This window comes from Lepidochelys olivacea (assembly GCF_965140295.1).
Source record: "Lepidochelys olivacea isolate rLepOli2 genome assembly, chromosome: 1".
In the NCBI taxonomy this organism is placed as follows: Eukaryota; Metazoa; Chordata; order Testudines; family Cheloniidae; genus Lepidochelys; species Lepidochelys olivacea.
Window position 1 is genome coordinate 325,668,908 of NC_140411.1, and position 10,395 is coordinate 325,679,302.

The 10,395-nt window shown below is 45.8% G+C and overlaps 1 protein-coding gene across 1 annotated transcript; it reads right to left on the reverse strand.

Annotated features, from left to right (window-relative positions):
• Nucleotides 1–3,712: 3,712 nt before the first annotated feature.
• LOC311510634 (zinc finger and SCAN domain-containing protein 32-like) lies at nucleotides 3,713–6,901 on the reverse strand. The gene is made up of 2 exons (XM_084610445.1): nucleotides 5,339–6,901; nucleotides 3,713–4,378 (listed from the first exon to the last, which is right to left on the reverse strand). The coding sequence occupies exons 1-2, from the start codon at nucleotides 5,898–5,900 to the stop codon at nucleotides 4,233–4,235; spliced, it is 708 nt and encodes a 235-aa protein (XP_084466571.1). The 5' UTR covers nucleotides 5,901–6,901; the 3' UTR covers nucleotides 3,713–4,232.
• Nucleotides 6,902–10,395: the final 3,494 nt, after the last annotated feature.

Genomic DNA, 10,395 nt, shown 5'->3' on the forward strand with positions numbered 1-10,395 from the left:
CCTGTGGTATGTATGCTACATTAAACAATCATCGGAGCCAGATTCTGCTTCTAGTTACACCTGTCCAGCGCCAATACAGATGTTTGACTGACAGCAGAATCTGGACCATGGTATATTAGTGTGAGGACAGTTTCTTTTGTATGTGACTAAGATTTATTCAAGTAAGAAAACAGGCAATAAGAGAAGACACTGGGCTATAGTTAGAGTTTTGGGTATAGGTGAGTAGATCTCGGTTATTGGCAGAGTGACTGATGTCAGTCTTTTTTCAGGCAAAACTCCTACATGAAATTGTGACCCTGTTGAAGTCAATGAGAGTTTTGCCAATTACTTCAATGCATTCATTTTTAAACAGTTTGCTACAGCTCAATAGGAGAGAAAAATCAGAGTATTCAGGTATTTTCTGGATTGCACAAAATTCCTCGAGTTGTAACTGACCAGGTGTCTAAGGGTCAGGTCTGTTTTTAACCCCCACTCAGGAGACACATGGACTACAAGCTGTTATAGCTGTATCTGCAATGAGTCCAATACTGTTGTATGTTCGCCTCTGACCTGTCCTAGCGCACCCTCCTGGAAAGCTGGAGAGAGGCTGGTAAAACACAAACCTGATGATTCCCGCTGTGAATTTTCTTCTTGTGGTATGGGTCCAATTTTCAATATTTGCTAAGAGAAGAATGCAATGTGTTTTGGGGATTGAAATGGGAAATCGTCAACTTGATTGGAAAAAACCAGCCAGATGTTGATTAGAAAGCTTAACAGACTCGTGGGTGCCCAAAAATAATTAAACAGTAATGATGTTAATGATAAAGAAGAATGTAACTACTACTGAAAATATAGCAGCCTGCTAAAATTCAGCACCACTAACATTATTTAAATGCTGAACATGTTTCTTTCTGAGAACCAGGGAAATGTTGCCATAACAACAGAGACTATGAGATGAATTGCATGCTCCTTTCCAAATGCTTTAATTGAATTACAAAGGAACAAGCAGAGCACCATGATAGCTATGAGAGCTGATTGACATTTTTGGGGATGAAAAAGGTGAGATTTTGTCAAACATACTATGAATGAGAGTGAGCGAGAGGTTTCTTCAAAAGTGTATGTGAGTGTATGAGAGAGAGAGAGAAATTTCACTTTCAACTAAAATATTTGGTTCCCTCACCCCCCAAAAAACCCTGAAACGTTTAGTTTTTCAGTGAAAAAACAAAGTTTGTCATGGGGGGAGGGAATAGAAACAGCGATTGCCTGACCCACGGTAACGTCCACCTCTGTACAATTCAGAACTTTTGGAATCTAAGTTCTGTGCTAAACAGGTCTCTTGTGAAGTGCGCACACACATATACACTGGGTATGTATGTCTAATACTACGAAATTAGGTTGAATTTATAGAAGTCGAATTTTTAGAAAGCAATTTTATACAGTCGATTGTGTGTGTCCCCACTTAAAACCATTAAGACCATTAGGTCAGCGGAGTGCGTCCACAGTACCGAGGCTAGTGTCAACTTCCAGAGCATTGCACTGTGGGTAGCTATCCCACAGTTCCCACTGTCTCCGCCGCCCACTGGAATTCTGGGTTGAGATCCCAATGCCTGATGGGGCAAAAAAACATTGTTGTGGATGGTTCTGGATACATGTTGTCAGGCCCCCCTCCCTCACTCCCTCCATGAAAGCAACAGCAGACAATCGTTTCGTGCCTTTTTTCCTGGGTTACCTGTGCAGACGCCTTACCATGGCAAGCATGGAGCCCGCTCAGGTCACCTTCACCGTACGTCCCCTGGGTGCTGGCAGATGTGGGACTGCATTGCTACACAGCAGCAGCTCATTGCCTTGTGGCAGCAAATTGTGCAGTACGACTAGTAGCCGTCCTCATTGTTCCCTCGGTGCTCTTGGCTGGCCTTGCTCAGTTCAGTCGGGGCACCTGGGCAGACATGGGTGCTCCTGGCAGATCTCGGTGAGGTCTGTCGGGGCGCCTGCACATAAATGGGTGTGACTCAGGTCATTCTCTTCTTTAAGTTTTGTCTAATGGAGATTCAGTCCTGCCTGGAATATTGGCAGGAGGAATAGCTCAGTGGTTTGAGCATTGGCCTGCTAAACCCAGGGTTGAGAATTCAATCTGTGAGGGGGCCATTCTGCCTCAGGCTGCTCTCCCAGCCAGCAGCACTGTCTGCTGCCAGCCTACCTCTTGCTCCTCCCTCTGCAAAAGCAACGGCTGACAATCGTTTTGAGCCTTTTTCCATGCGAGCACCATATTGCTGTCAGCATCGTCATCCACCAGTCGCTTCCACTGCCACTCTGCTCTCCTGCTCATGCCATACCATGGCAAGCATGGAGCCCGCTCAGATCACCGCAGCAGTTGTGACTGCTCTAAACACCATACGCATTATCCAGCAGTATATGCAGAACCAGAACCAAAAGCAGGCGAGTAGGTGACGGCAGCGCAGTGAGGAGAGTGTGGAGGACATGGACAAAGACTTCTCTCAAAGTACGGGCCTCGGCAATTTGGCCATCCTGGTGGCAATGGGGCAGGCTCTTGCTGTGGAATGCTGATTCTGGGCCCGGGAAACAAGCACAGACTGGTGGGACCGCATAGTGTTGCGGGTCTGGGACGATTCCCAATGGTCTGCGAAACTTTCGTATGAGTAACGGCACTTTCATAGAACTTTGTGACTTGCTTTTCCCTGCCCTGAAGCGCCAGAATACCAAGATGAGAGCAGCCCTCACAGTTGAGAATCGAGTGGCAATAGCTCTGTGGAAGCTTGCAACGCCAGATAGCTACCGGTTAGTCGGGAATCAATTTGGAATGGGCAAATCTACTGTGGGGGTTGCTGTGATGCAATCAGCCAACCCGATCACTGACCTGCTGCTATCAAGCGTAGTGACTCTGGGAAATGTGCAGGTCATAGTGGATGGCTTTGCTGCAATGGGATTCCCTAACTGTGGTGGGGCAATAGACGGAACGCATATCCCTATCTTGGGACCAGACCACGAAGGCAGTCAGTACATAAACCTCAAGGGGTACTTTCCAATGGTGCTGCAAGCACTGGTGGATCACGAGGGACGTTTCACCAACATCGACGTGGGATGGCTGGGAAAGGTACAGTGACACTCGCATCTTCAGGAACTCTGGTCTGTGGGAACAGCTGCAGCAAGGGATTTACTTTCCAGACCAGAAAATAACCGTTGGGGATGTTGAAATGCCTATAGTTATCCTTGGGGACCCAGCCTACCCCTTAAGGCCATGGCTCATGAAGCCAGGCACCCTGGACAGTAGTCAGGAGCTGTTCAACTGTAGGCTGAGCAAGTGCAGAATGGTGGTAGAATGTGCATTTGGACGTTTAAAAGCTCTCTGGCGCAGTTTACTGACTCGGGTAGACCTCAGCAAAACCAATATTCCCATCGTTATTACTGCTTGCTGTGTGCTCCACAATATCTGTGAGAGTAAGGGGGAGACATTTATGGCAGGATGGGAGGTTGAGGCAAATCGCCTGGCTGCTGATTACGTGCAGCCAGACACCAGGGTGGTTAGAAGAGCACAGCAGGGCGTGCTGCGCATAAGAGAAGCTTTGAAAAACAGTTTCATGACTGGCCAGGCTACGGTGTGAAAGTTGTTTGTTTGTTTGTTGATGAAAACCCGCCCCCTTGGTTCACTGTACTTCCCTGTAAGCCAATCGCCCTCCCCTCCCCCCTTTGATCACCGCTTGCAGAGGCAATAAAGTCATTGTTTCAAATTAATGCGTTCTTTATTAATTTGTCACACAAATGGGGGAATAACTGCCAAGGTAGCTCGGGAGGGGTGAGGAAAGCACCGGGTGGGGTGGTGGAGGAGGGGAGGACGGAAGGACAAGGCCACACTGTGCTTCAACACTTATTGAATGCCAGCTTTCTGTTGCTTGGGCAGTCCTCTGGGGTGGAGTGGTTGGGTGCCCCCACACCACGTTTTTGGGCGTCTGGGTGAGGAGGCTATGGAACTTGGGGAGGAGGGCAGTTGGTTACACAGGGGCTGCAGCAGCGTTCTGTGCTCATGCTGCCTTTCCTGCATCTCAACCATATGCCAGAGCATATCAGTTTGATCCTACAGGAGCCTCAGCATTGCATCCTGCCTCCTCTCATCACGCTGCCGCCACCACTCCTCTCGTTCGTCCCTCCTGTCCTCGCGCTTGCCCCTCCTCTCCTCTCACTCGTCCCTCCTGTCCTCGCGTTCATTTTGTGCTTTCCTGGATCTGACATTGTCTCCCTCAACGTCTTGTGCTGGGCTCTTTCAGCATGGGAAGCCTGCATAAGCCCAGAGAACATTTCATTATGAGTGCATTTTTTTTTTGGCTTCTAATCTTTGATAGCCTCTGGGATGGAGATGATACATGGAGCGATGAAACATTTGCAGCTGCGGGAGGGAAAAAAGGGAGATTAGTCTTTAAAAAGAGACATTTTAGAGAACAATGGGTAGATTCTTTCATGGTGAACCAAGCTGTTAACATTACATATGTGCATTCTTCACAAGGTCGCATTTTGCCTCTTATATGGTGGGCCTGTCGGTATGGTGTGAGAGATCACACAGGCAGGGCCTGCGGGCAACAGAATTCAGTTTGCAGGCAGACATGGTAAGCCACAGTCTTTTGGCTTCTTTAACCTTCCTAACATGTGGGAATGGTTTTAAACAGCAGCACCCTCATTTCACATACCAAGAACCTGTTGGGTTTGCCCTTTAAAAAGGGTTGGCCATTTAAAAGGAGGGGCTGTGGTTTTCAGGTTAATGTGCAGCACAAACCGAACTAACCTCCCACCCCACCCTCCCCACACACAAAATTATCTGGGATGATCTCTTCACCCGTCCCCCCACCACGTCGCTAACAGTGGGGATGATTTCTGTTCAGCCACAGGCAAACAGCCCAGCAGGAACGGCGACCTCTGAATGTCCCCTTAATAAAATTCCCCTATTTCAGCCAGGTGACCATGAATGATATCACTCTCCTGAGGATAACACAGAGAGATAAAGAACGGCTGTTCTGTGAATGCCAGCAAACACCGGGACCATACGCTGCCATGCTTTGTTATGCAATGATTCCAGATTACATGCTGCTGGCCTGCCATGGTAAAGTGTCCTACCATGGAGGACGCAATAAGGCTGCCCTCCCCAGAAACCTTTTGCAAAGGCTCTGGGAGTATATCCAGGAGAGCTTCATTGAGATGTCCCTGGAGGATTTTCGCTCCATTCCCATACACTTTAACAGACTTTTCCAGTAGCTGTACTGGCCGCGAATGCATCCCAAGTCTTCAGAGGAAATTAATCATTAAACACGCTTGCTTTTAAAACATGTATTATATTTACAAAAGGTACACTCACCAGAGGTCCCTTCTCCACATTCTAGGTCTGGGAGCCCCCCTTCGTTGGGTTGGGAGAGTACTAGATCCAGGGTGAGAAACAGTTCCTGGCTGTTGGGGAAAATGGTTTCTCCGCTTACTTGCTGTGCTTCAACCTCCTCCTCCTCCTCTTTGTCCCCAAAATCCGCATCCCCGTTGCGTGAGAGTCCATTGAGGGAGTCCACGCACAGGGCTGGGGTAGTTGTAGGGGCACCCCCTAGAATGGCATGCAGCTCATCATAGAAGCGGCATGTCCAGGGCTCTGAGCCGGAGTGGCCGTTTGCCTCTCTGGTTCTTTGGTAGGCTTGCCTGAGCTCCTTAAATTTCACGTGGCACTGCTGCGGGTCCCTGTTATAGCCTTTGTCCTTCATGCCCTTGAAGATTTTTTCAAATATTTTGGCATTTCGTCTTTTCAAACAGAGTTCTGGTAGCATGGATTGGTCTCCCCATACAGCGATCAGATCCAATATCTCCCGTTTGGTCCATGCTGGAGCTCTTTTGAGATTCTGGGACTGCATGGTCACCTGTGCTGATGAGCTCTGCATAGTACCTGTGCTGATCAGCTTGCCATGCTGGCCAAACAGGAAATGAAATTCAAAAGTTTGCAGGGCTTTTCCTGTCTACCTGGCCAGTGCATCTGAGTTGAGAGTGCTGTGCAGAGCGGTCACAATGGAGCACTCTGGGATAGCTCCCGGAGGCCAATACTGTCAAATTGCATCCACACTACCCCAAATTGGACCCAGCAAGGTCGATTTCAGTGCTAATCCACTCGTCAGGGAGGAGTATAGAAACCGGTTTTAAGAGTCCTTAAAGTCAGAAAAATGGCTTTGTAGTGTGGACGGGTACAGGGCTAAACTAATCTAACGCTGCTAAATCCGACCTAAATTCGTAGTGTAGACCAGGGCTAAGTGTGTAAAACAGGACATTATGCATTCATTTCACTTTTTCATTCAAGGGGACAGATAGATAAGGAGACAAACTTCCTCTCCATGCTCAAGTTGTTGGATGGCATTTTAGCCAGGGGAACCCCATTAAAGTCTCTGGAAATCATATGGCTAAACCCCTTGTGCAGTGTTTTGAAACTGTAAGGGTTATTTCCACACTGTGCATTGACCACTAAGGCCTCAATCCCTCAAAGATTGCTGCATGGGTAGATCCTGGCTTCTGCCTAGCCCCCCACTGACTACAAGTTTATTTAGCACAGTCATTCCCACTGACTCCAATGGGAGCTCCAGACAGGTGCACAGGGATAATCTCATATGGTTCTCTTTACAGAATTGGGGCCTATGGGATAAATTAGGGCTTTCTTAGCATGGGAGAAGGGGCCCCTTAACAGTCCCACCCGGAAAACAGCAATAATTTGATGGTTCTTGCTGTAACATTCCAAGCCAGTAAAGTATGTAAGTAGATGTAGAATTTTAAGGACATTCTTCTAGTGGTGTGTTAATTGCTTATGCAGTTTCATCAGGCAACCAGAATAGCTGAGTTATGTTTTCTTTACCTAACTTAAACGGTGAAAAGCAACACACACAAAAAGAGATCAGAGACCTTGTAAAGATAACACTGGGAGGAAATCAGAGAATATATATATAAAAAACAAACACCTTTTAAAATTATTCCTAAACACTTTGGCAGAGCAATATACAGTGCTCAAAATCATGATATTTTACAAGAAAGTAATACCCTTACCACATGCCCACTGAATTTATTAATACTGACTTAGTATCTTGTTTGGTCACATTGTAGTTTCTCATCCACTCATATTTATATTTGATGTTATTTTAGATTGGCCAGACATTTGCTGATCTAGAAAATCCATGCCTCTTGTACGTGTGCACGGCTGAGGGCTTAACAGTGCTGGTTCAGCACAGTCGCAAGCAGAGATTGGTGCAGCAAAGTACATAACATATATAAAATAACAGATTCAAATTTTCCTAATGGCCTTTCTTTTAAAATGGTATCTCAAGACTTTACTAACATAAGCTAATAAGGTGCACCTCTCAGGCTTGGGCCATCTGTCTCTGTGGGGTCCTGGATCCAGGGCCTGAGTTAGCGCAATTTGTGAGACGATGGAAGGCAGGGGAGTTAGGCTTGAGGCTGTGTTCGAACTCTGGGCTTACACTGTAGCGCAGATGCCCTCAATGCCTTTGTGCCTCAGTTTCTGTCTCTCTAAAATGGGGACACCACTATTAACAACTCTGTAAAACACTTAGATGCCCCTGTTGAGGGGCATTAGGTGGGTAGCCAGTGTTGCCACTGCAGCTGCTTAATCTGATCTGTAGATAAGCAAAGGGCTTTTGATCTCCAGGGCTGCTTGGAGCATTATAGCCACACCCCAACCTTTAAAAACAAGGTTAAAAAGCAATAGGGAATGTTACCATATAGGGCATATGATAAATCTATAGATTCTAGTGTGGTTTGTGTTTTAAACAGGTGTCAAGAATATATAATATGATGAAATTCTGCTAGACTTGTACAGAGCTAGTTACTTTTACATAGAAGTTACACTGAGCTGTGATGCCCAGTGTCAATAGCACAGTAAAGCCTGTTTATGGTTAATTCTGTTTTAGTGAAACTCCACTTAGAAAGTGAATTTCCCCCCAGCCACCCTACATCAAGCCCGACTAAGTGGGCTTTACACAGAGTTGCTGCCGGGGAGTTGGGGGTTTGAAATCCTCCCACCCTGCCCATGTGCAGGTGACAGGGGAGCCTTCAGCTCCCCTCTGGCCTTTCCATAGCCCCTGGACTGGAATAGAGACTGCAACCCCTGCACAGGGGTTGCAGACATGGGTCCGTGTAATCACTGGCTCCCCCAGAAGGAGCTGTACCAGTGAAGAAGTGCTGGTTTGAGTTCTCTTACTGTGGGCACAGCCTGGGTGTTCGGGCACAGCTATTCAGACACGCTCTGCCTAACACAACATCCAGTTCCTTCCCTACCGACAGCTCGAGGAGAGCGCTGGCACCAATGGCAGGGTCCAGCAGCATGATCGTTAGTAGGGTGCCCTCTCCTGTAATAAGAAAAGGAGGACTCGTGGCACCTTAGAGACTAACCCATTTATTTGAGCATAAGCTTTCGTGAGCTACAGCTAAAGCTTATGCTCAAATAAATGGGTTAGTCTCTAAGGTGCCACAAGTCCTCCTTTTCTTTTTGAGAATACAGAGTGACACGGCTACTACTCCGAAATCTCACCTGTAATAACGGAACTCTGCTACTAGTGACATGTTTGGGGAGGGAAAGCAGCAATTCCTGTCAGGCGTTTCAGGCCCGTGGCTGGCTTACTTTGCAGAACCAGCCCTGATATTTTTGAATTGGGGGTGGGGGGGAATGGGGTCATTGTCTTTTGGAACATTTTTGCCAGTTTGCGTGCACCATAGTCCCGCAACTATACACAGGGCTAGCCTGAGAAATGCAGGAGCGACTGCCATTTTGGTGTATACTCCAACTGGAACTGATTCATCTTAATGCGGCAGGGCCTGGGCTCTTTAGTTCAGCACCTGTGTGCCTGGGGCAGAAGTGGAACCCAGCTGCTTGTTTCTTTCAACCTGAGCAATTGGTTTCATGATCATTTGCATTTTCAAGCCTGTTTGCACAAGGAAAAGGGCTACTAACTTCCTTTAAAAAAAAGTGAAAATTCTCCTTTGCATATCCAGTTGCTTAAGGTCTGACATAAGTACTAAAAAGACACATTCATTATTATGTGACAGGTTTCAGAGTAGCAGCCATGTTAGTCTGTATCCAAAAAAAGAAAAAGGAGGATTTGTGGCACCTTAAAGATTTATTTGAGCATAACCTTTCGTGAGCTACAGCTCACTTCACTGGATGCATTATTACGTGAGTTGTTTTCAGATGAAGTAGGTTTTTTTAAAAAAACAGATTTGCCCTCTTCTCACTTGTTTAGAAGTAGTATTGGAAAAGTGGGACACAAAAAACAGCTTATATACTGGAATGAATCTTCACTATCTCAAATATCGTAAAGAACTGACCCATTGTTTAAACAACCAATTTGTGTCTCACTTTCTGCATGGTATATGCTGAATACATTGGGAATAAATTAAATACCACTTAACAGGTTTACTTATAAGTCATGACTGGACAGGCAGGTCTCAGGATAAGTCTTTACAAATGTATTTGTCTAGTACAAAGTTTCAGTTCTGGTGGACTTTACCTTTATAGGCAAGGGGGAATGCAAGCAAGCACCTGTGAAAGTAACAGTTAACCACAAGTACTCCTTTTCTTTTTGCGAGTACATACTAATACAGCTGTTACTCTGAAACCAGTTAACATTAGTAACCGTAAAAACAAGGTTCAGATGGCAAAATGTGCTGGTGACCGCAAAAAAAACCCCAATGTAAGTTACTATGTTTTATTCAAATATATTTATTGCAAAATTCTTCCAGCCTCTTTGTGCCACCAGAATGAAGGGATCAATGCCTGGGCCAAGATGTGGCTCCACACCTCCAGTGGTGTTGTTCTGTTTGTATCATTAACTGGACAATGAGCCTGTGACTTTCCAACCGTACATTACATATTCTCCTTGTTCTTTTTAATGCTGAGCCTTTCAAATGTTTGAGATTTTTCCATATAGTAACATATTGTGAAATAGAACTGTAAATGATAACTTAATGGGTTATTTTTGCATCTTGATAGTGGATTTTGTATTTAAATGTCCATGTATTACCAACCCACTGCTCATTATTTTCCCCTCTTTTTTTTCCTCTCCAGGTATAACTACACTACAGAAGAAGTGGAGAATACATGCCTTTGCAGTAGAGAAAATCTGGTGGCTTCTGAACCATTCCCCTTTTCTGCTCAGGAGGAAAAGTATGAGAGTACTCGTACCGGTATATCACCTCCTGCGCCTGCGAGATCTGCAGCGTCCTTGTTCTAAAATTACAAACTTGAGATACTTAATTTCCTCTGTATATAAGACTGTTTTAAATCAGTAGAGAACTGAGTCTAACAAGCATTATTAAGACACATGCCAACAACTCGGCTCAGATTTGGTTTCTTTGTAAAATGAATAATATGGTTTCAATTAA